The sequence below is a fragment of the Syzygium oleosum genome, unplaced genomic scaffold (genome assembly GCF_021117445.2).
Source record: "Syzygium oleosum isolate NSW1041296 unplaced genomic scaffold, Sole_v2.1 Sole_v2.23, whole genome shotgun sequence".
NCBI lineage: Eukaryota > Viridiplantae > Streptophyta > Magnoliopsida > Myrtales > Myrtaceae > Syzygium > Syzygium oleosum.
In genome coordinates this window covers 2,473,979-2,500,050 of record NW_026607507.1, presented here as the reverse complement: position 1 = coordinate 2,500,050, position 26,072 = coordinate 2,473,979, and the positions used below count along the sequence as shown (strand labels likewise).

General features: G+C 38.6%; 1 protein-coding gene across 2 annotated transcripts; it reads right to left on the bottom strand.

Moving 5' to 3' along the window:
* Window positions 1-85: 85 nt before the first annotated feature.
* LOC115682716 (callose synthase 7) lies at window positions 86-24,402 on the bottom strand. 2 transcript variants are annotated; one of them, XM_030607007.2, is made up of 42 exons: window positions 24,161-24,402; window positions 22,140-22,240; window positions 19,752-19,867; window positions 19,582-19,669; window positions 19,367-19,477; window positions 19,121-19,282; window positions 17,820-17,909; window positions 17,632-17,723; window positions 17,372-17,495; window positions 15,975-16,109; window positions 15,821-15,897; window positions 15,656-15,743; window positions 14,354-14,476; window positions 14,153-14,270; window positions 11,871-12,202; window positions 11,716-11,768; window positions 11,403-11,463; window positions 10,435-10,516; window positions 10,300-10,355; window positions 10,126-10,212; window positions 9,870-9,980; window positions 9,685-9,779; window positions 9,513-9,594; window positions 9,261-9,430; window positions 9,012-9,135; window positions 8,741-8,844; window positions 8,560-8,671; window positions 8,333-8,484; window positions 7,475-7,584; window positions 7,260-7,394; window positions 7,096-7,164; window positions 6,813-6,975; window positions 6,612-6,723; window positions 4,694-4,816; window positions 4,498-4,616; window positions 4,272-4,355; window positions 2,905-3,017; window positions 2,613-2,842; window positions 1,331-2,128; window positions 1,183-1,233; window positions 817-1,002; window positions 86-597 (listed from the first exon to the last, which is right to left on the bottom strand). In XM_030607007.2, exons 1-42 carry the CDS (start codon window positions 24,378-24,380, stop codon window positions 364-366), a joined length of 5,793 nt encoding a protein of 1,930 aa, XP_030462867.1. In that variant the 5' UTR covers window positions 24,381-24,402; the 3' UTR covers window positions 86-363. The 2 variants fall into 2 exon arrangements, with proteins under 2 accessions (XP_030462867.1, XP_030462869.1); XM_030607009.2 differs by having other exon boundaries at window positions 10,300-10,349.
* Between the last annotated feature and the right edge of the window lie 1,670 nt (window positions 24,403-26,072).

Sequence of the window (26,072 nt, the reverse complement as noted above, 5' to 3'; positions counted from 1 at the left end):
TGTGGAAAATTTGGGCGTCCGAAATTAATCGATGTCAATTCGAATTCGAAAGAAATAAGATCATGACAGAATTGAACAAACTATGGACCGCAAAACGTGCATAATACGAACCTTCTTGATATTTCAAAGTTCAAAAAATCAAATCCGACGGAACAAAAAGAATCTTGCTAAAAACATACAGCATTTAACAGAAGAACTGGGGAAGAAAAGAGGTGTCTGGGTGTAAGTATAAACAGTGAAAAGACCATCTTGATGCCACTGTAAGTGTTAGAGAGGCTGATCAAGAAACCTAAGCCTCTGTGCAAGTTCATGCATAATAAAGGAGGGGGAAAATCACATCCTGATGAAGGGGGGTCAGGGGCCTCATGCTGTCTTCTCTTTCCTTCCGGAGAGAATCATCGAAATCTGAAGGCCTCTGCTGAATGCCTGGTTGAAGAGGAGGCGGGTTTGGAATTCCGAAACAAACGGGAACCACGACAGGACGGCTATCGGCATGAACAGTAGCAACCCCATGGTGTATTCGTACGCCCTCGCCAGCTCCTTTAACGAATCCCGGAGTCCTAACACTTTAAGCAACGGCCTGCACGCTTGCCCAATCTGTCAAGAACAAGAGAAAGATCGATCTCGTTAGTTTCACGGTACAGTAAAAAGCACGTTGGAGAGGTAATGGGTGCTCAAATATTTATGTGGGACTAATCACAATATGAACGTGACGAGTGCTTTGTGCAAAATTAGGTAGTTTCGACTCGGGCAAGTTGAAAACAACCCACTTGATAAATAAAAGCTTCTTTTAAACTTGCACTAGTCCAGACTTACCAGAATAAGAGCCCAGCCGGTCGGTAAAAACGCAAGGACAGCAGCAAATATATCAGATACAATGAGTCCACACACGACGAATAAGACTGTCATAACCGACACGAATCCAAGGAAAAGAAGTGCTTTCAGGATCCTGAACATGAGCTGGAAGTCTGTACCGAATCTTCGTCTTCCCATGGATACCATCTGAAAACATCGAGGGCATAATAATTTGCAAGGAGAACACGTTTGTTGCAGTTTGATTTAAGATAAGGTAACAGAAAAGCAGCAGAAAATAATAATGGTCAACTGGACTTTGCTCAGAATAATGCGTGTGGCTAACATGCAGATCTAGGAACAAAACCTCCATATATCGTATCTGCATACCTTTAAAACCAGCAGAGCGGCTAGCAACACCACCCAGGAAATTCCATAAATCTACGCAAGTAAAGAAGAGCCTTAGAGAATGATCCTGTGAGAACAATTCAGCAACAGACGGAGAAAAGAGAAATTCGCAATGAATTTTATAGATTACCAGTATACTCTTGCTGTGGCGAACTATTTCAAGATGGTAAACAATTCCATACTGGTAAATAAAGAAGCGAAATGCAAGTATTATCTCAAGGATTCTTCCCCTTATGTTTGTATACTTCAGGTGTTCCTGTTCTTCCTCCCACCATGATTCCCAACTTTTATCAGGTTGAATCCCAATTCCGCCACGATTTCCCATCCATCTCTTCCAGTCTGCCCAATCATCTACTGTCTTTTGCCAGTCAAAACCAGATGGATTGAATATGAACGGTGCAAACAACCACGAAGCAACCAAAAACCACATAGAGAAAGTGATGAACAAGTAGAGATTTGAACTGCGGTATGACTCCCCATAAACTTCATAGACGATCAACAGTATAAAGAGCTCCAGCCCTTTCACAAAGTGACTTCGTGAATAAAGCCGGTAATTATCACCGAATTTTGCATGAAAAACAACAAACCCACGACCCGTTGCTCGATATTTGGATCCTCCATGTAAGATTGTTCTTCCGTAAAAATGAGCCTTTGTTCCAAGTTGAAATGTGAAAAACACGGAAGCTAGCTGCAGCTGCATAATGACAAAATCACCGAGGGCAGTCCGAAACCCTTTTTCCAGGCCAGTTTCCATGACCATGGGCAGCACCAGTAATAATCCTAACTGAAAGACAGACTGGCTAGCCAAGGCCTCTTCAAGAGCCTTTGTCCGACGTATGTTAGGATTCTGAAGAATCTCGCTTTCCAACCCACTCATAACCATGTACAACCGTCCATACAAGAAAACATACACCGTAAGCACGGTAACCTGAATGAAACAAGTCCAAAGCGGTAAAAAAGTAAGCTAACACAAGTTATCAATGCAAAATTCAGAAGAAAAAGAACGAGATAGAAGTCCAATTGCCTACCAACCAACATAATCCCCCACCCCCCCTCCTATCTCCATCCATTCAAACTGATAAATTACAGCCCAGCAAAATGATGTACTATTCCAAATCTCAGAACTGATTTAGCCAGACTGAGATTTTTGTACCATTTCATTAACAAAGTGGAAATGACTTACTCATTGACCATCCAACAGGAGACACCCAAGGAGGAACTATAACCCCTTTGTTAAGGAACCACTCCATTAATTGTACTGACTCTCAAAAAGACAGACTGGACCTAGAATAACCCCGAAGATTCACAAAAATTAACTGCTTTGGTTACCAAGCATTTTACCATGTGACAGGGAACTGCAATTACAAACTATGAGAGTTGCTGCAAAACGAGTAGAGGAATGGTTGGTTTACCATACTACTGAAGTAGAAACCGACGGTCGTAAAATAGAATGACAGCATTCTGTAGAAGTCAAATCGCCGCCCGAGCCGATAAACGTCACGACTAAGTGTCTGCTCACCATTTCCGTTTGCAACCTTTGCCTCAAAAAGGGATATTTGGTTCATCCCTACATCTCGCCCTTTTCCCACTTGGATATACTCATGATGTGTTATAAATCCCCCACGAAGAGTTGAATTAAACCCTGAAGCGAGAAATGGTCAGATTCTGTCCCTGCGAAATATCATATATATATGCTAGGGTTACCAGAAAAAATATCTTCGCTCAAGTTGATTATTTTTGAAGCTTTGCTTATGCCGCCCCGTGTTATGTGGAAAAGCCTGTCAAATATATCAGGATGGCCATAATGGAAACGGACCCTGCGACAAGAGAATGAGAAACACAATAGCCTTCAGATCATTCTTGGAACAAGATAATCCTCTCAGTTAATTTAAATCAGAGTTTCACTGCGAATGCACAGATAAGTTATTGCTTGAAGTGCGAGTGCACAAAGAAATGGATTAGTGGTTACCACAAACATCAGATTGGTACTATCTTATTCAGTATAAAACTCAGACTCTACGCATACCTATTTTCTTCCTTCCTTCTTTCTTTCGTTTAAGATACTAACGAGGAACCTAGATTAATAGTCATGCAGTACAATGTTCATAGTTATATCACACGAAAGCAACTTACATATTAGAGTTGCATGGGATGCTATAAGATACAAGAGAAATTCCACGTGTCCATGTGCACTCATTCTACAATGTGAATCTTGCTTTAAATCAAGAAAACTCTTTGCTTCACTTGCATAGATAATAACAATTCCTTGCATATTGAAATGTCTCGTCAACTTTATCAATATATATGAGACTTTTTCTCGTGCATGGCACAAGATAGTCTGCAAGCGCTTCTAGAAATTTTTTCTTAAGAGCCTAAAATGGTGAAAAGTTGGAGTTCATTTGCTTTTCGAGAAAAATAATGTACTTATCAAATTGGAAGACGTCCAAGAATATTCGAAACACAAGAAGAATCAAAATTCTTTCATTTTACTAGTTGCTAAAGACTTCAATATTGTACAGTAATTTTTGTTTAAAGATGCTGAATTCATAATACAATCATGCAAATCACCGAACCTACCATACTGTGGTTTTTGAAACTCCGTATTCGCCAAAATTGTACTCGCAGACAGTGGCTAGAAACAATCCAAAAGACTAAAGATTTATGATCATAAAGATTTGCATTGTTTTCAATGACCACGCTTCTGATCCAAAAGTTCTTCCTGCTAGACTAATGCAATGCGCTAGCTGCAATTGTGGAAGTCAGTGAAAGTTTTTGAGCTTCTCTAAGAAACAAAGAAGAATTCGCACAAGTCCACTGAGATGTCTCTCTCATCAGCAAATGAAGTAAACATGTAGGTGTCGTGGAAAAGAGCATGTGAATCTTTATGTTTAGGCTCAAGAAGGAACAAATAACATAGTCCTAAACAAAATTCAGGTTTTATGAGAAAATCTTCCTTTCGCCCAAAGATAAATCTTGAGAAAAGAAAAATCAATGTATCTGGAGACGTGGACTCTGGTGGCTACAAAGATTGAGTTGACAGAAATGCATGAAGCCACAAATTCTTGGCTTACCGTAGCGGATTTGCCAAGATTCGCTGGCCGATAGTGACAAAGCTGGTCTCCTGATTTGACATGAACCAAGCTAGCGATGAAACACTGTAAAAAAAGTGAAAAAATAATCATCTAACCATTCACATTGGACGAATCTGCTCTGATCTCTCTCAAACCAGATCCTTTGAACTGGATAAAGCGGTGAATAATAGAAGATCTTTGCACATATATGTATTCCAAGGTTCACCTTCCGGTAAAAATGTGCTCCCGAAGGCCCAAAATAGTAGGTTTTCTCTTCTCGCGACGTTTCTTTTGGAATTCCTCCAATACATTTCTCATCTTGAAAGCTTCTTCAAAGTAGTTATCCTAGAAGTAAGGAAAGGAAAAAAAACTGAGATACTTTATCCTCCTGCATATTCAATGGAAAGGCATAACGAAGCTACCTGATTCATGTCTATAGTCTGCAGTGCCTCCCCACGAGTAAAGATGATAGCATGATTTTGATTTTCTGGTTTTCCTTCTCCAATTGCCGTCGGAGGGCCTGGAAGCTTGATACGGTATATTTCCTACAAATTAAATAGATTATCCATTTGCAGAAAAAGGTCCACAGAAATCCCACCAATCAAGATTGCACCACATCCTTGTGACTCAGAAATGTGGCCACCATATTGAAATTTGTATCCTCACATCAGAAGAGACGAGTAAATTTTCTAATTCATGTACTTCTTAAAGCTTAATATCGTTATTGGACTGATTGACGTATTGAATACTGACACAATCCCCATTAATACATCCAAGACAGACGGAATTCCACATAGGCTTGACAAAGAGCTTATATTTCACTAAATTTTCTTTGCTTGATAAAAGTAACTGCTCAGATAAATTCATCCTCTCTGAGAGAAAAAGTAAACTAATGCATTTGAGACACTCTAAAGTTGCTTAACTTCAACAAACGCCATCATGCATCCCGAAACTAGTTAATTTAAAAGGTGACTAGTTGCGTATTTCAATTGTCAAACATATTCAAGCTGCAAAAATGGTTTACTATTGACATTCAGTCAAATCGACATACATCACCATCGGAGAAAAATAACGAGAAGTCAATTACTTGGCTTAGTATTTCCAAAATTTGCAAACAAGACCGCTTCAATTTAGCTCTAGTAGTAGATAGCCCTAGCTTGATCCAGCTGTAATTTCTAAGGTTTCAGAGATAAACGGACAGAAAGTACATGGAAGACAGTAGAGTAGCTTCTCAAAAGCTCCAAAATTAGAGTTGATGCAAAAGGTAGACAAGAATCAGTCCTTTAGCCCCATGACAGCATTGGATGAAGAAAACAGTAAGGACCATCAAATTTTGAAATTAGAAAGAAGGGATTGGTGCATTCGAAGTTATAAAACTTGTCGCGAAAGTGCAATTGAGTCATAAAACTTTCAAAAAGTGCAATCAAGTCCTAAAACTTGTCAAATTGGTCCAATCAAGTCCTTCCGTTGATTGCACATTTTGAAAGTTTTAGGACTCGATTACATTTTCATGACAAGTTTTAGGACTTGATTGCACTTTTTGAAAGTTTTAGGACTCAATTGCATTTTCATGATAAGTTTTAGGACTTCCAGTGCACTTATCCCTAGAAAGAATTAAGCATTGAGAGAAGAATATGAGAACTTGACTACAGATAAGGTATAAGACTGTTATGAATGAAATTTTCCAATTGCCAGTTCAGAAATAATTAGAATTAGCATGAGCAAGATTTTCGGTTGAAGAACAATAAATCAACTTTGGAAGTACCAATAAACTTAGGAAGAAGAAAATCGGAAGATGCAAAGTTCTGATGAAAATGGATGTTGATTGAAGAGTCTGGAAAATTTTCAAACACTGGTTTTGAAGTGTTAGATAATCCTACCTATAAATATTTTTAACAATACATAGAATTAACAAAGAAGGAGCCCCATGCACGATATAAGACCTAGGGTAGAACATGTTAGACATTCCCACCCGAAAGCTCAAGCTGTTAGGTTGGGGGAGAGCACATATATATGAAGCCCAAACAAACCCTATAAACAAAAGATGTAGAATGCTTTCACAGAAAGTGCAGAAACATGCTAACAGTGTTTGCCATGTCTTTGCATATTAGCTTTAGATGTGTCTCAAATTATCGTTTGAATAAATGCCCTACAGCCAATTTCACAGACTAAGAAAATTATACAGCATTATGGCTAGAAAACCAAAGATGTAGAATCAAACTATAGCCAAAGCAAGAAGCAACGATTAGAGGAGTCATCTAGATTATATTCAATAAATGGGATCTCTACCCCACTCGATACCTAATATTCAACCATAAAAAAAACTAAATTCTAACTTACCTCGTCAAGTGTATCCCCTCCCTTCACAAGAACAGAGTACCAACACTTCTGAGTTCTCCCATTCACTGTCTCCTCTCTATCGTCTATGTAAGCAACCCGCAGAGAAGGATACCTAGAAAGAATTTTTAGTATCATTGATATCCATCAGCCACTTTGGAACTTTCCGTTGATTACTGTTGAAGTAACATCCTTAATACTTACATCAACATGAGGTTCAACACGTTACTGTAACAGCTTCTCTCTCTAGCATCACTGGACTTCTTTTGATTCCCATAGACTTGGCAAGAGACAACATAGGTGAACTTCAAATCAGCCAGAGCTCGTGCAAACTCTGTGACCTCCCTGTCATCCTCATCAATTGAAGCTACACAGAAAAATTGAGTCTTGATCAGTATCTGGATGCCACTTCCTATAGCAACTTCCAAACAAAAACAAATCAAAAGCTGTAAATCTACATTTCTTTCTTTCATGTTAAATGACTAACCGTTATCTCCAGCCATTTCAAGATCGCATTGAAGTTCTAGAGCTTGCCGGTAGTACATCATCCCTCTCACTAGCAGCAAATGCACATAGTAAGTTCGGTAGCAAAGCAAGGATAAATATGACTGTCAAGCATAGTGTATGCTTCCAAATAAATAAATTCTCAACCTGTCCGAGCCAGAGTCTGCCCTCTGTAAGAGACCCAAAAACGTTCCTCCTGTTCGAACTTCTCCTTCTCCTTCTCCTTATCTGGGGGTCCAGGTTTTGGATCTTTTATCCGATCCATAAAATTGGTCCACTCATCTAGATTGAATGGCACAAGGCATTGGTCAAATTATATCAAGTGTATAAGTGAATTATAACATGCCAAAGGGCAAACTTGCCTGGATAGATCTTCTTCAGGTAGAACACAGTTGAGATTCCATCCTCATTTTCCTTATTAAGTTCTTCGGTGGAATAGAGGACATCTTCTTTGTAGTATGGAGTCAAGACACTGACCAAGACGTAAAAGCAGAGGAGAGCCCAAAAGAAAATGACAAATAGGTATCTATTAAACAATCATCTGGGATATATATACATGTGTGCGCAAACATATATACAGAAAAATGGTAGAATGGAGCTTGGAGGTTGAGGAGCTTCAATCCTTATAGTCTTTACATTTGTTGGAGAAAATATCATAATGCCACCGAGTCAAACCTAGGATAATTCTTCATTACCATGAGTAATTAATTAAACTGGATGTGCTTTGATAAAATAGCTAATAAAACTAAATAGATCCATTAAATTTTTATTTGATTTCTCATTCAGTAGTCATACACGATTGAAATATAATATCACCATCAATTAAAAATTTGTATATGGTCATCTCTAGTCTTTTCGAGTAATCAATTAATCTATAAATATCTGTAAGCACGAACATCATTTCATCTCAAAACAACTACAAATTTTTAGAAGACAATGAAATTAGAAATGTCATATGATACTTCTTATATCTATGCCAATAAGTATCACAAAAACTGCAGGAATAGTGATTGGATTTCCAACTTTCCTTTATAATTTATAATGGCAGTTGTGTTAATCTACCGCACAACAACTCCATCTATTGCAAAACCAAATAATTCTATCATCATTTATTATCAACAAGACTAAATTATAAACTTAATGCAATTACAGCAACTGAATTGAACGAACAATGTTATCTCTTTCGATGAAGCGTAGTACTTGTTCATGTAAAAACAGACCTAAAGGGCAGCATTTTGCGCACTGTCGGAGCACCTGGCATTCTCATGAATAAAGAATTAGCAAAGAAAGTGATGCGTCGACGAGCTTCCAAGTTTGAAGGCACATTGATGGCAGATTCCTTGACTGTCAGAAGTAAACGGAGCCGAACAACCTAGAAGTCAAAGAATGAGATTTTACTTACTATTTATTATTTGTGGTTTCTCAAACAAAAATGAGTCAAGCGCACCTTCTCTCTCAAGATTTTGCTTTGTGCAAGGTCAATGTTGATCTTCTCAAACATCTGCTCCTTTCCATCATTCTTCGTATGGAGGAAATGAATGTTTGCCTTTTCCAGGATCCTACAAGCGGCAGAGTCATGGACACAGAAACATTTTGTACCAACAAAAACAATGTTTGTCAGAACTTACTCATGCCCATGCTGCATGACATCCTCGATAATTATCTCCATGATGTCCTGCAGGACATTGATCATCTGGGATCTGTACACTGCTAAGTCATTTTGGTCGCTTAGCTGCCAAAATAACAAAAGTAGTTAAGAACTGAGATATTCTTGAAACTGAGCCAATTGGAGGGAAGAAGAGAAAACAATTCAACGGTCAGTCCTCCAAGAATAATTTTATATTCATGTACTCATTGAGATTAAAACTGACGTTAGATATAGGTGACAAAAGCACTAACCAAGATGTTCAAGAATTTCTCCAACTTATTACTGAGCAAAGGCAATTCACTCGTTTTAAATTCAGCCAAAAATCTGTGCTGTTCTATGCTCATGTCTACTTCATAACAGATTTGCCTTATGATCCTGTAAAAATTGAGAAAAACATGGTTTCTCAATTGCCTTGACAGAAGAAAGGATGCCACCAGTATGATACGACATATTAAATATGGAGTTACAGGCTAAAGCATATATAAGTTTTTCTCACTTACATTCTGTCAGCTTCGTCTTCCAGAAGGCCATATATAATGTCCCGGAGAGTCTCATAACATTCAATCACCGCTGAATGCATATAAGGATCGTACCTTATCTTCTTAAACAATTCAGCATCCTCCTTGTCCTTGCCCTTAAAATCTTTTGCCATGTCTAATGCTATGGGAATCTTTTGTATGAAAAAATAATGACAAGAAGCATGAATTAGAGCAAATATATGAGTAAAAATCAACTTGTCAAACTATGCATACCTTGCTAGCAAGCAAGAAAGGAGGCCATTGCACAACAGTGACATCAGTTGAAGAAGATGGTACGTGGAGCAAATCTCTGTCGCTGGATTAATGGGCCAATGGAAGTGTCAGAATATCCGTTTGAGGCAGAAGACTGAAGCTTAAATTGAGGAAGTTGAATTCCTCATTATACCTGTTGCTAATTAGGTCTTCCTCTCTCATAGTCTGAATAAATTTGTTCCACATTCTTGAAAAGTTCGCAATATTTTTCCTCAGTCTGGTTTCATCCTGCCATGGAAAAGTAGAAACGCATCATAAACATGATATTATAAGAAATGTCACCCACGGAACACTAAATCAACCAACAATTGGAAATACCTGTTGCCTCGTCCTGGCTTGGTGAGCATCTGATGATGATGGCAATAGAAGCTCACTAAAAGCTTTGGGCACGGTGGCAAATCTGGACCGCAACATCCCTAGTGTTCGTATCTTGAGAAAAGCAAGAAGGTGTTATAAGCAAGGAGAAGTATGTAGGATCCTTAAGCATAAACCTAAGAGCTAAACTGTCTGTGTCATGAAAATTTAAAACGCTTCAGGCATTCTATTCATGCATGAAGAAAGACTTGTCACTCACCTCGCCTAAATGGCTAAAAGCACCATGAATGCCACCAAAAAGACTAGAGAAAATGGCATACCAAATTTGTGTATCCATAAAATAGACCTGAAAACATATCACACAGGGCATAGTGTCATCAAATACAGCATACCGCAAGATGGGGATCATGACAAAACTACCCAGTCTGCTTACAAGAACAATAGGGGCCCATATTGCAATAACAACTCCAATGTTATGTGTCACTGCAGCTGCAGATGAATATTAGCACAGGCTTTTTCCTTCGGTTAGAATATACTAGAAACATCACAAGAGTAAAAAAAACCTTACAATGAGGAAAAAACTCGTGCCATTGATAATTATCCAGATGCATATCCAAAATTGATTGTGTTGGTTCAACAAGTGGCAGAATCTACACACAAAATACACATGTTTAAATCTTTTAAAGAGCAAGTGGAGAGCAGAATGCAAAGGAGCTACATCTCCTGAACCACCAAAGCTAACAACATCGACAATCACAATAGCTGGACAAACAACGACCCCACAATCAACTGACTTGATAAAATTTTCCCTTTACTTTTATGGACATGCTCAAAACTATCTTGACAGAGTGTTGAGGCCACGCTCAGTTATTCCACCAACAACACAAGCCTTGAAACAAGACTTGGAACCTCTTTCAGCAGGCAACTAATATGAATTTCTTGATGACACATTAAAGTTTATATAGCTTTGAAGCAAGACTTGTAGATTAGTTAACACACGTAAGTACTTACATCTCCCTGTATGTTATTATTCAAGACTTATTCATTACCTATTCTGCCATATATGCCGTCCTTCAAGTCAAAATGTCATCGTAAATTTGTGATTACTTATTTTCGAGGAAAGCAGCATCAACCATGAGGACAAGGTTGCCAGTACTTCCATCTGTGGGTATCTCTCCAATCTTTAACCTCTTTAAGGTGATTATTTGTGTATTCAACACTAAAATTCTAACACTAGAAAGGTTAAATATGTGATAAGAGAATTGATTCTAGCTCAACTGCACCAATTTTCCTCAAGGAAGTTGAACTGTTCATTTTTACTGAGATAACAAAACCAAGAGTTACAGAACTTATATGATATTTAAGTAGAAAGATCGATAATAATAGTATACATATGTTTATTCGGTTTTAGATATGCAAAAATGCTCCAACTGTTATGTACCAGCTGTAAACACAAGAAATCCCCAACTTCAGCAGTAATAAAAAACAAACCCCACATAATCCAAACAACTATAACTTGATAGAAGATGATTACACCTCAACATAGTAGCTGAAACCCAGCTTGCAGACAAGCAGCATGATCCAAAACATGGTGTACCTAAGACACAAATAAAACAATGTATGATTAGCAAAGTCACTCAAATAAAGCAGCACATATCTTTTAACTTAGGGTGATGGGTCTATGTCCGAATACTGCAACTTAAGCACAAACTCAAGAACTAGCCACGAAGGTTCATCCTTGAAAATAAGAAAAAGAAGACAGTGCTGACATAGCAAACGCTGTTTTCAAAATTAACCCCAATCAAAGCACAAAAACACAACATATTAATCAGAACAATGATCTTCTTACTTCAGCAGTGAAAATATGTCCTCATGCATGCCTCTCCCCACATAAAGCTTTGGCTGCATAGTATAAACATACAATTCAGGGGAAGGAAACAAGATAATGCAAATAAGTGATTAAGGCCCTTAGTAGCAAAGTGGTAGTCTAATCCATCTACTTGCCTGAGGCCACCACATAAGAACAGTAATAGGGAACATACTTGAACGCTCCATGTTCCTCCTTAAGTAAGGAACGAAGAAAAGCATAGCAGCTAAGACATTTGGCATCATATAAATAGCTATGGCATAATAAAAGAATGACTCGTTCCTCCAATCTCGACCCCAGGTGCTGAAAAATTTCAGGACTCCTGTTGGATTCTGCACTAAACTAGAGTAACCAATTGGCAGAACCACGGCCCAAACAGCTGCCAGTACAAATTTCAGAATGTATCGAAGAATCTGTGTAAATCTCATGCTTTTCCAGGCACTTAGACTTAGAATTATATCCAGACTTGCTGCAGAAGAGGAAAGGAAGAAGGCGGTGTCAGAAATGATTATATGCTGAGTGGCTCTTATAAAATTTGCCAATACGTATGCAAGTAGTCATAACTGGTCCAGGGTAAAGTATTACACAGTTAATTATAGAGATATATTATAACAAGGTTTTTCCTAAAGATTGCCTCTAAGGTTGACACATAAACTTGAGATAGCTAGAAATGCCTTCTCCTTATGACAACAATTGGATTTGCTGCATTCTTCATAAAGAAAGCTGCACGGCTAAGCAAATATTCTCCTTCCTAAAGCTCAACCAGTTTTGGAAAGTCCTAATGATAAGTAGATTGCAGTATAATGAATTTTCCAGAATGTTGCACATGCAACTACACAAGCACTAGCTCTCTTTTTATAAGATATTTAATATTTGTTGACTCATAATTTCCTTATAGACTTCCCCGCATAGTACAATCTTTCAGAAAGAAGTTGACCATTATCTTCTTTTTTCATATAACTCTGATAACACCTTCTTGAATTACGCTCCATGGCTTCGATGGCTTGATGGAGCGGAGATTCTTTCAAATGTTACACGATCATGTGAGTACTCTCGCCATCTTTTCTTATTTCTTACACTAGCTATTGCAAACTTTCGGTTACAGACATATCAATCCCTCTTATTTTAACTCTTCTGTTTCTCATGCAGTTTTGTTGGAGATGATAGAGATTGGAGAGGCATCAAATAGAAAATTACTCTACAAATAGTCGAAGGTACTCCCATTCTTTTCTTTTTACTTTTTATTCTGCAAAAAAAAAAAATTTTGATATGAATTGGCTTCTAGAAATTTACGTCCTATATCATAATGGCTGGCAAGAATATGATTCGAGGTAATGTATGATTGCACACTGGAGATGCCGAAGCATGTCTATAGTACGCACCAACATTAGTCATGACAGTATAGTAGTGTCCCCCTTTGAAGGTATGAAGCACGACATTTTCCCATTTTTTTATTTGAGAAATATGAATTTGAATGTGATAATTTTTTCCTGGCAAAGGAAATGTTGAAACTTTTTTCACTTACTATTATGAAAGATAATCCTATCTTTTTTTCACTTACTATTATAAAAGATAGGATATTAAAATCACTTTGTCTCATTTAAATGCCCGTCACATTTGACTAGTGATATCTGATTTAAGTGTTCTTGCTTTTTGCATATGCTCTACTGCAGGTCACGTGTGGCACCAAAACAGCATTATTGCGAGAGGAGAAAAGGATTTTTGTGCCGATTTTTTATATATTATTTGTATTTAGCTAACATGTTTCTGCTTCATTTTCAATTTTTAAGTTGTGGCTTGTGGCTTGTATAAATGGATGGGCTTTACAACCTCATATATGATGATAAAAGATGATGAGAGTTTGTCTGAATTCTTTCCTTCCCATGTTTGCTTTTCCCTGATATTAATTTTTTTATGCTCATTGACATCCATAAATATGTATATCTTCTTTAATTTAATTCATTGAATCATCACTCCATCTGTTTCTAATTTTTTTCGTTTTTGCAAATGCCCACTCTTGCGTTGCTGAGAGAATCGAGATATTTATGTTTTGTCGATGTCCATATATGATGTAGATGTATCTTTATTGGTATGTATCTACTTTACAGGACAAGAGAATTCTTAGGTCCTTGTATTTCAGAGTTTGTTCTACTCCCACCTTTTAGATTGCCTCAAACTACATCTTGGATATATTATATAAATATATTAATGAGTTCCACACATTTCTATTTAATTTACGTCCACTTTTATATTGGTTATTTTCTTGATATTTCAATTAAACATTATTTTTATCATGTCATGGTTATCCCGCACAAAGCGCCGGCTAATGTCTAGTCTTATTTTATATGCAGCATAAATTAGCATGTTGAGTCTACGACGACAATGGGGAAAGATACATAAAGTACAAACATCACCATACCCCTCAGAAAGTTCAGGAAAGCGTAAGTTATGAAGATGGTCAAAACTTGTCTGACAACCTCCTCGTCGAAGAGAGCAGTGACAGACCCGGAAGGAGTCCATGCAATAATTACCATGGCCTGAACCAAGAAAATGGAGAATACTCGCTTAAAAATCTTACACAGAAAGTCTACAACATAATGCTACTCGACATCAAGGCTACCTGGAATGCCAATATAAAGAATATCCACATCCGATCAAAACTTCTGTAGAGGTGCAAAAACGTACGAACTTCCACAAAGTTAGTTTTGGGTTTTGTCTTCCCGTCAGTATCCCGACTGAAATGCTGCAAAAATATGAGTATACACATCACCATGGGTTCTTTCTTTCTTTTGATCAGGATCAACATGGGTTCACAGACATGCCAATCAGAGAAGATCTATCTGTAGTATTTCGTTGTGCTCCATCCCCTAATTGTTCGATTTCCTCCTATAATTTGATAAACCATGAAACTTCTAGGTTTCTTTTAAAAAAAAATCATGAATTGGATAATCTTGGATAGTCATTAATTCCATGAACATTGTCAAAGAAGCTAGCTGACTATTCGCTCTACTAAGACTGCTCCTGATAGCTCCAGTGCCAAAAAAAGCAAAAGTCACTATAGTATGATGCACGGTGAAGTGCAAAATGGGCTCGGACTTTATAATTTCGAAATTCACTATGTCACTGGAGAGAAGAAGCTACTGAAATCTATTTAGAGATTTATCACTACCAATTTGATAAGAAATGAAGGCATTCCAATCAGACAAGTGTGTTATATTCTGACGATGCTATGTTCCCCTTATGGAAATGGGAGTTTAGGACACAACCAATGCTTAAAGGAGTTAACAATGCCTATTGATGGATGCCCATAAACTAGAGTAGAGATGCAATCACTTTCCTGAACTATAATTTTCAAATTCACCCGGTCAATGGAGAATAGGAGCTATTAAAATCTATGTAGAGATTTTCTTAATGCCAATTCGATCAAATATACAGGGATTCCTATCAGACGAGCATGTTAATTCTAACAATGCTGTGATGCCCTTTTGGAAACGGGAAGGACACAGAACCAGTGCTTAAAGGACTTAACAATGCTTATTGCTGAATGGCCATAATCTAGCTTAGACAAGTAATCACTTTCCTGAGCTAATCTTTTAACAAATGGAGAAAGGAGGAAAAAATCTGATGATAAAGGTATCAACGACGCAGCTAAACCAAACCAAGGTTCCAGAAAAAGAAAATTCTTCAAAAGCTTGACTGCCTGGCCAATTATCATTGCCTTGTCTAACAGGTTTAACCAAATTGGAAAGTGGTTTCTGGTAACATTTTCCTTAGTTAAATTGCAAGTCATTTATTAATGAAGAATCACAAAATTGAGAGGCATCTAATCTCCCATGGCCATAAGATGGACACAAATTGACACAAAGAGCTGCACACACGCGCACGTGCACACACACAGTAATAGAGGGAGAACAAGGAATACTGCATTTGCAGGTTGTAGATACTCTGGTTGCACAAAGAAATCAGCTTTCATATCCCACGGCCACCCTAGCTCGAAACACTTCTCAGACCTGAGGAAATTGAAAAGTGAATTAACTGACTAGCTTCTGCCAGAGTCATAGAATTATTCACACTCAATAGATCTTACCAGAAGTACTCGTTTAGGTCATCATAATTTCTCCATCTCGAATGGCTTGCCTTGCCTCCTCTGTTTCTCCTAGCTTCCTTTAACCGTGTAACTCAATTTTTAGATCTTGACATGGCAAACAAGAACTTGAAGCATCAACTGAAAAGGAGCATACCTTGCGAAGGACGTTGTAGATAGGGGTTATTACCTCCCTCAAAAATGACTCGTCATCAGGTGCTGCCCATTGATATTCATCTCCACTAACTGGTTGAACATTGCTATGCAAGATGCCATAAACTTGATCCGCCATCTTGTTCCATTGGACAAAAGGGAGGTTAATATCACATAACCAACAAGAAAAAAGACTTACTAGTACAAGCATCATATACAAGAAAGGTAGGCTAGACTTTCAAGTGTAACACTTTTCAACAGCAGAATCAACTCCAGTAAGAAAAGTTATGCCTTGTCTTTACTTCTCAAGAAAGCTACTTGATTTCTTTGCTGATCATAATGTAAGATCTGCCGCCTTTCTTCTCCAGCAGTAAGTAATACCATCAATTCAAAGATGTGATCAACAGGTAGAAAATCGATGACATGTTATTCGAATGCGATTAAAATACAAACAAAAATTTCCAAGGTTGTAGTTTTGCTCTTGACAGGTTCATTTCAATACGTTTGGCTGATTAACAGGTAGAAAATCGATGACATGTTATTCGAATGCGATTAAAATACAAACAAAAATTTCCAAGGTTGTAGTTTTGCTCTTGACAGGTTCATTTCAATACGTTTGGCTGATTAAGCAGATTTTGCTTCAGCAAGGAAGAGATTATCAAAGTTGGGCGCGATGATATATAAGCACCACATTGAATGACCCAATTGTCCCCATGAAAATTATCCAGTAGTTAGATGGAACATAATCAGCTTTTATTCTAGCTTCAGGCTTCAAAGGGATGCATTGAAAACCTGAAGTTTACTATCTGTCTGAAGCTAATAAGTGAAAGGCCAATCAATATCAGAAACTCGTTCATGCCAACAGCTGTGCCAACAATGTTCACAAAAATTAGTCCGAAAACATCCATTTAGGTCAGCAAACATCATCCTGAAAGTGATAGTAGGCATCACTCAAAGCAGTTTTTGGGGGGATGCCAATTCTTAGGCAGAAGATGGTACGCATAAACAAAGTTAAATTCTGCTAGTTCCACCTTATTGGAGGCTGTCTAGGCACATCAAGTAAAAATGCACAGTGTTTTGTCAGGATCAATGGCTGAAGCTAAACAAGGCAATGGTCTACGTATCCTTTAAAATGACATGGGTTAAGTCCATTTCATGAAAGATGGGCGCACAATTTCTATTTACTGACGGTGGCTTTAATTGTGTGCATCATCTCCTCAAGCAGCGTGTGTACACACCATCCTTGTTTCTTGATTATTTGTGTGGGCTAAATACATTTTTCCTTTAATAGCAAAATTTCTAAATATGTTTGAGATGACTTCTATTCATCAAGAAAACATAATATACGTGCCTTTGGATGACTAGAAGGGATATAGATATTGAGATAACCATATTATGCACCTGGTGAAAGATATAGCAGAGACATTCAGGCATAAATCGAACATTTGAAGCTTCCCCCCATATTAGAAGATAGAGCGCGGCGTAGATAAGTTGCAACTGTTGTTCGTTATAACCTGGGGGAATCCTGGAGGAGAAATTGTGGTTTGCCAAAACATTGAGCAGACTTGCAAATTGGTTATCCCATGGCATATCAGACAGTGATTGTTCCTTCTCAATTTTCAAATGCAAGATTAATGTGATAGCAAAGAAGAAAAGCTTACTCATGATTATGGTTCTGATGAAGATAATTACACCAAGATTTATAGTTCTTAAGAATTTTATTCATCAGCCGCTCAACAGTCTCATCTTTCAACTGCAGGAAGCATGTGTCCAATATTCAATCACAACTCATTTTTAAGTGAACACTGCTATTTCTATATAAACCAATGCAGAAAAATGAAGAACATACCTCGGTGTAATATTCCTCATCTCTATCCCTCCTGTCCATGTTGGCAAGTAAAAGAATTAAATGCTCCCTCTGATTTGCCACATTTCCTTTCTTCAGCAACAAGATGAGAATCCATATTTAATCAGATGACATATAATTTCCTTCATTAGAGATTCTAGAAAGCAAAGCTGACCTATGAAACTAATTAGAAAGGTCAAAAAAGTGACAAAACTTTATTCACAGGCTAAGTCCACTACATAGTGTTGACTAGGTTATAGGTAAAAATGTTCCTTTCCACATGGAGCGTGTTATTACTTCGTGTATTCAAAACAAGAATACTAGAAAAGCCATAAGATCCTTCACATCATAGTTAGCCAAAATCAAATTTAAAGCCCAAAACCACTGTCGTTTGCAATCTCAACTTTGATAACCTAGACCAAACTAGGATGTCAAGGTTCATATGTTTGAAGAGATACGATTAGCAAGACATTTTTGTCGGAAGCTAACAGCAATGTGTAAAATTCCAACAAAATGTTAGATTGGTAATTCTCACATACAAGTTTGTGAAACTACTTATCATGATAAACTGTGAAGGATACAACTGTGAAGGAATGGGTCAGTTAACTCAGGCCATTCAAGTTGTTAGCAATGTTTTCAAACCATACCGGTATGAAAACCGAGAGGCTGGCAATTCACAATTCAGCCAGTGAGACCATCTGAACCGTTTGGTTTAGTTAAACTGAGTCAAATAGGTGATATAGTGAAGTAATCCCACATTTGATTTAGGTCAGAGTGAGTGCACTTTTAGCTCACAGAGATCATGGGTCCAGTCTCCTCAACACCAATGGGCATTCTTTCTTTCAAGGGGTTCAGTTCTTTAGTCTATAATTATCCACACAAATAAGTTGCTTGTGCAGCGGGATAAGATCTGGGCTCACATCAATGGTAGGGCGCAGGTTCAAACCCCAGCTCAGCCACATGTCCTTTACTTTTCAAAAGTACTCCAGCCTCACCCATCGTCAAGTCACCAGTTCAAACAGACCAGTCCGGTCCAGTTTCCCAAACATTGGTAGTAGGCCAAACTTGCCACATGGAAAGGTTGGACGACATCATTTCATGATGATATTATGTTCTACTAGTTCCAACCATTACTTGAGCACCAACAAGAATTTCTATATCATTGTGAATGGTGCATATAAACAAGTGATGGAGTCAGAAATTATGCGCAGCTCTAGAATCAGCTTGCTAAAGGAGGACCTGAAGCAATATTAAGGCACAATAATGGATTCAAATGATAATAGGACATTCAAGACAAGTTTTACCTGGAACCCAAAAACAGATGAAAGCCAATCAAGTATGTCAGTGATGGACTGACTCCTCTGGTTTGGCATTACCAATTTATCATCCTCAATGTCCGGTGCCCCATGAGCTCGGGGTATTGGAAGATTGTCCATGTTGCGTATGGCCTGAAGGGCAGCCTTAATCTATACTTTTCATAAAACTTGATGAGTAACACAGCCCACTGTTGAGAAAATCCAATGCAAACCTTTCATAAATTGAAAATTTACCTCAGGAAGTTCCATAATTGCAGGTTTAACCCCTATTGCATGTAACGGTAAAATGTTATAGTGTTCAGACTGCTCTCTTATTCTCGCAACTTCTTGAGCATACCTTTTTGTCTGTAGAGCAAAAGCCAATTGTGGATACCATTATTCAGTGCTTGCCACAGAAAAGAACACAAAGATGAACACAGGCTAGGATACTAAAACTCTTTCACTGGAACCTGATCATCAATCTTTGAGGGATGCACCACGGTTTTCAGAACATCATATAATACCGTGGCAATCTGATATAGCTTTGCCATTTCTTCCCTTCAAGAGTAAAGAGCAAAAAGAAGAATCAATAACGTGAAGAGGTTCTTTGGCGGTCAATCAAATGACAGTAGAGCCTTACGGTTTTTTGGTGGTGTATTGGGCATCTTTGATATTTTCTTCATAGAAAATCTGGTAATACAACTGGATTTCTTTAGGATCATTTCTGGCAAGCCGAAACTCAGTCTCTTCTTCTTCCTACAAAATTACAATTTCAGACATTAAACAGTTTGCATACGAGTTACAACTCGGTCCATGTGCTGGTTTTTTCCCCCCACCAAGGCTAAATTCTGTGACATATTGTGCACATAATCTAAACATGGAAATAGGAAGAAAATAATGAAAACACTTTTCCTTACAAACTATAACAAGAAATGGTGATCGATGACAAGGATGTAATATTATTATCAACAGCCAATATGCCTAGCAGTATTGGAGCAACAGCAGGGCCATAGACAAATCAAAAGACATTTCAAGCTACCAAGAATAGTGACATTTAGATGCTCTTTCCATTCAAATACCTTGTTAGGATGATACCTCTACATCCTCCCTTTACCTTCAAGCTGAATGATAAATGGCACCAACATATGAGGGGCCATTTATAAGTTGGCATCCCATGAAGTTGGCCTTCCAGTTGCAAGATTTAGGTTAAATATATCCAATATCATATGATTTGGCAGGATTTCCAGGAAAACTTCAGATGAGATGACATAGAGGTACATAACATTTCAAAAAAAAAAACTGATCTCAAAGGATCAAGAACCAAATAGTGCTGACAAACTCTGGTCTGAATAGTTCAATCCCCTAATTCAGAGATCAACTAACCATAAGTGGAGCAACCCTGAAGTTCAGATCAAGTCATTGAGTCCGTAATGCATTGGACAGGAGTGGCCTAGGGACCAGGAATGGTGCAACTGTGGGTTATGATTGTCGGATAAGTGGCCATGGAGGTTTCTGGATGAAAATTATCGATGTTGAGCACTGATTGCTACTCTATGTATATGCAGTTTCAGGGGGCTTTCCATAGTCTATGGTCCCTCGAAGAACCAATCGTCGAGAATTGGACGCCATTAGATCCCAAATGAATAGATCTTGGTTGTTCATTGAGAACCCTTTAAGAGTATACGCGTTACAACCCATTGTATGGAAATTACAACAAAATACACTTGGGCACGACCGTGGACGGTCCCTCAAGGGGACCATGGAAGCCCCCACAGTTTCAGATATGGCTTAGTTACCTCTAATACCACACCGTACTTGAGAATAAGCCTTAGGAAGTTTATCAGTAAGGGTTGCAATGCAACAGCTTCATTTCTAAATCTGTCACATTTGATGTTGAAGAGATTTAAAGGGCAAATTCCAGATAGATATCTGGAGTGGTGACTAACTTTTTCTACTGATTGTTGATGTTTGTTCTCTATTGCAAAGAGAGAAGCAGCTTTTAGCTTCTCTCTTGTCTGATTCAAATTAGTGCTGGTTTTCACGGATGTTCTAAATCAAGAAACCCTCGAAAAGCATGGAAGATGAAGAGATCCATTTCATTCTTTGAAAGACCATTTTCCCAACAGCAGAAGATATGGGGATGAAAAAGCTTCATAAAACCTCACAAAGGACATGTGAAATCTTATAATGGGGCTCTTAAGAGTAAGAAAATCATAATCACTTTCCATGGAAACATGAGGAATGCTAAAGCTCCATCAAAGGTCGGTTCTCTTTTTATTTATTTTTTTTCAATTCTGAACTGCGATTCTAGATAACAATAAAGAAAAATGACAACCTGAAGCTTAGGAAAATTGAAACGGTCAATTGGTTTTCTCTGCAAAAACAATTGGTACATCTGCTTATTCGGTGGTTGCTGACATTTATCACATTGTTGGATCTTTGGCAGGGATATCTTGGGTCATGCCCGATTCTGCAATAAATGCAATCGGAAGCTGGAAGGCATATCAGTTGGTTTTGATAGAGACCTTGGAACTTAGTGCCATCTTGTGTAACATGGAGGATCTGGTTGGAGAAAACAGAAAGGTTTTCCAAACCTGATTGCTATTTGTTGACAAGTCAGCTGTAGAGTGATATTCTGCTTAAAGTTGCTGTTCTCTTATCTATTTATATGTGTCAATTGTATAGCTTCTTTTTTATTTTCTGATACTGTCCTATGTATACATCCAGTCTAATAGGATAATCCTTGTTTATGTCTGAGTCAACTTAAACAATCTACCACTGCAAATCCATGGTAATATCGCTCGACGTGATTTTCTGACATCTTGATAGCTTAGTAAATGTGAAAATGCAGTCTCAGGCCATCAGATCTAACAACCACTGTCACTTTTGGTAGTTTAGCTGTCACAGCATGAAAAGACAAAATTCATCACTGCTAGTTACACGATGTATAAATGAACTGAATTAATGTTTCATCATTCAGCAATGCCGCCACAACAGGCCAAGAGACCTTGTGAACTAGGAAAGATACCTTCTCAAGCCTGTGTAAGAGATAAGTCTTAAACTGGCGGACACCCCGTCCAGCTGATGTTGGATCCATCTTATGAGCCTTCTCAAATGCATGAAAGCGACCTAATAGGAGAGATAAAGCAAGGAAAAGGAGAAGTTCAGCTACAGAATAGGAAGAGAACCATATTTGAAGCCCAACTGATGCAATTTCAACCTTGCCATGAAACATCATAATATTTGTAAAGAAGACACTATGAATAAGGTAGACCACTGAGAAAGATTAATGAGCATGCAGGAAAAGCATTTTAATATCTGCTCCACTCTTACAATTGATAAGACCCAACTTCCAACAACGGACAGAAGTAAACAGCATAGACAGAATTTTCATAAAAGAAAGATGACACCGTCGCTGTTCTCTTGTTAACGAACCATTAGGGCTTCCACAATGACTCAGACCAAGACAAGTTACAACTTCACATTTAATTCTCCATCAATTACAATGTTCGTATCGACCATATGCTTCAGACACTCATCTTGGCTACTTTGTTGTTTGAATAGTAATCATCTGCAGCTCTAACATAGAATTCCCTGTTTTAATGGTAAAGAGAATTCCACAATTTCAAGTAGATGAGTTTGTGACCCGAAGCAACACTTAAGCAAGAGAAAGCACGTTCCATTTTGATACTACCTACTAGTCCAATAATCTGTTTGTATATGATCATAGTCAATTTGCACGAATCCACAATAATCTACGATTAGAAACAGATTCTCTCAGTTTAGGTGAAATATTAGGTGAATGTAGCTTTGATATGTCACTCGAACAAAAATTAAGTGGTTAAGATGCAAACAGCAATTTCAACCCACAGCTCCCCTTCAAGGCGATGCTTCATGTTCTGCAAGTAAATTGAGTTAAGTTTTCGACGAAAAAAAAAAAAATCGAGTTAAGTTACCTCCTCCAACTCCTCTAAATAGACAAGACCTCAATCAATTAACTGAAAACAGGTTATGACCAAGCAGATAACAGATAGTTCTTTGCTGTTCACCTAAAAGTATTGGCTTGCAAATTTTTTTACCGTCTAAGCAAAGGGTTGAGAGTAGCAGAGAGAGAGAGAGAGAGAGAGAGAGCTATAGTCGTTAGTGATATTTAAGCAAACTAGAATGTCACATGACCTATAATTGTAAAGAGCATTTCATTTTATCAGCTCTTAAGAAGATATATCTCGGGCATAGACTCTGAAATGACTTTCTCCCAAACCTATAAAATTTATATTAGATTGATTCGGTTAGATAATCAGACACTAGATATTGGATTAAGAGGGAGTTCTACTTTAAGAATACTCCGCCTATTTTCTCTATCGAAACGCCATTATTTGAAAACATTAGGTAGCATATAAATAGGAACAAACATACAGCCAATATTCATCGAGTATATTAGGAAATATAACCTTGGAATGACTTCCTTCTTCCACTTCTTCACTTTGCATGCCTATATAATCCCTTTCATCTAGTTCATGTTATCAAACCCATTAAAATTTGATAAGTAAACTCTTCAGTTAACAGCCGTTACCTGGTTTTTTTACAAAGCTGACAATGCCCATAAATAATTCTTGTTGAGAAAAACAATTCCCTCTCGGGTTAAATTTCAAGTCATTCACAGAAAAAGGTTGACAATTCAAGTCGCTTGATAAATGAAAAGGGGGAAAGAAGAAAATCAAGCACGCACGAGGTGTGTGTGAACAACAATTGAGACAAAATCAAAATTCGAGCACCTCGACTTGGACATCGACTCGTCCTGCAAGAATGCTCATTGTCTAAGTCGGTCGTGAGAAAAGATTGAACTTTCATCGTCGAAACATAAACAACTACATGGCATGGCATTCTTGTCATCGACTCCACCAAGTCGCCTATGTAAATTTTGCTACAGAACGAACCGAACAATGGGAAACAGCACAGGGAAGATAAAGCGAACAAAACAGAAATGGGACGCCAGAGAGAGAGAGAGAGAGACGAGGAGAAGAAGAAGAAGAAGAAGAAGAAGCTTACACAAATATGCAACCCTCGGATTGTCCTTTTCGACCTCGTTGGCCACGCGGAGGATCGGCACGATGGGGCCGAGAGAAGAGGGCACCAGCTCGCTGTCGACGGCGGAGCTGTCCTTGTTCGGTTGATCGACCATCATCGTCTGCGCCCTCGTCATCTTCCTCGACAGCGACCGCTGCGGGCCGGAGCCCTGCTCCAGCTTGCTCCCGCTCGAGCTCGCCATCCGCGGCAGCCACGGCGGTTCCCGCCCGCCTCCCTCCTCTCTCTAGTATCGCCGACTCCGGCAGCAAAGAACTCGGGGTCTCTACCCGTGCCCCCCGGTCAGCGTCCCGCGATCAGCAGCAGCAGCAGCAGCCGTCCTCGTCGTCGCGGCGCGCGGCTTGTGCGGCTCTCGAAGAGTGAAGCGGACTGCACCCACCGCCATCTTTTTCGCCGGCTATATATGCAGAGAGAGAGAGATATACCTTGGGTGGCGAGCGGGGAAAAGGGGAGGTTGCTCTGGGCGCAAGAAAAGAATTGAGGGAACGTGTGCGCGGGCGGGGCGGAGGAGGACTGTTGGGTTTCAGTGGGGGTTTGCTTTTTTGCTTTTCTGGGGGGCGATAAACTAATGGCGGTTTTCAGAGATTGAGCACTCGCTGTCGGGGGGAGATGGCGGGAGGTGAGATGCGACGAGACACGCCCCCCCGGTGCCTTTGCTTTGTGCTTTTTGTCGAGTGCGGGAAGGAAGGAATGCCGCGGGCTCTTCTCTTTTGCTTTTGTCGCGCGCCAAAGTGCGACCGAGGAAGCAAACTGCTTTTCCCCCCCCTAACTTCGAAACTTTTTCGGTTAGGTTCGGTTGTTTTTGTCTCTCTGTTCCTTCCTTCGCTTCCTTCTTGTCTTGGGCTCTCTTCGTGTGTTGGGGTTGGGGCCTGGGCAGTGGATTTTAGAGCGCCTCGAGGCCCCCCTTTTGCCTCGGCAAGAAGGAAAAGGATAGGAAAATGACCTTGGCAGAACTCATTCAATTCATAGCACGTTAGTTGGGAAAAATGGGGTAAATGGTCCTTAAACTTTGGCCCGATGTGTAATTTTCGCCCCCAAACTTTTAATTTATTCGATGCGATCCCTGAACTGTAGCCTGATGTGCAATGTTTCGGCCCTGAACTTATAATTTGTTTAATGCGGTCCCTGAAATTTTGGTAAATGTTTAACGTTATGCTCCCATCAATTCAAGTTAACGGAATTTGCAGATTTGGCTTTCGATCCGGTACGTTTGAACGGTGGATAAAAAGAAAGTTTCGCGTGGATTGTTCACGTAAGATATTCAACTGGACAGAGAATATAAGGATCATTTTAAGCTGTTCGATTCGAAAAATTGACTATTTAAGTTATTTGAAGAAGTGGATTATTATATCTTGATTTGAGTTGAATATCTTACGTGGATAATCCATGTATAAAGTTATTTTTTTTGTCAACCGTTCAAACTTACCAAATTGAAAGCCAAATTAGTAAATTCTTTTAACTTGAATTAAAAGAAAACTAACATTGAATATTATGAACTAGATTGAACATTTATTAAGAGTTTAAGGACCACATTGAACAAATGAAAAGTTTAGAAACGATATTACACATTGGATCAAAGTTTTGATATCAATTATGTAATTATTTCTACATAATTCGACTTAAGAACTAGGTCTCTTGTCATGCTAATTATTCGATGACGACCGAATGAGGAGTTGCTGCAATCGATGAGATTAATCCGGTGGTCTAAGAAACCTGGACATCCACATCATAATGAAAAACGCACCCCCGGCACCGTATCATGTGGTAGCATTTGCCAATCAAAGAACGAGAACTAAATTTCTCCACGGCATGTTGTAGGGGTGATTAGTTTCAAAATGAGTAGGTTCCAAACCTAGACCCTTGAACCTACCCTATC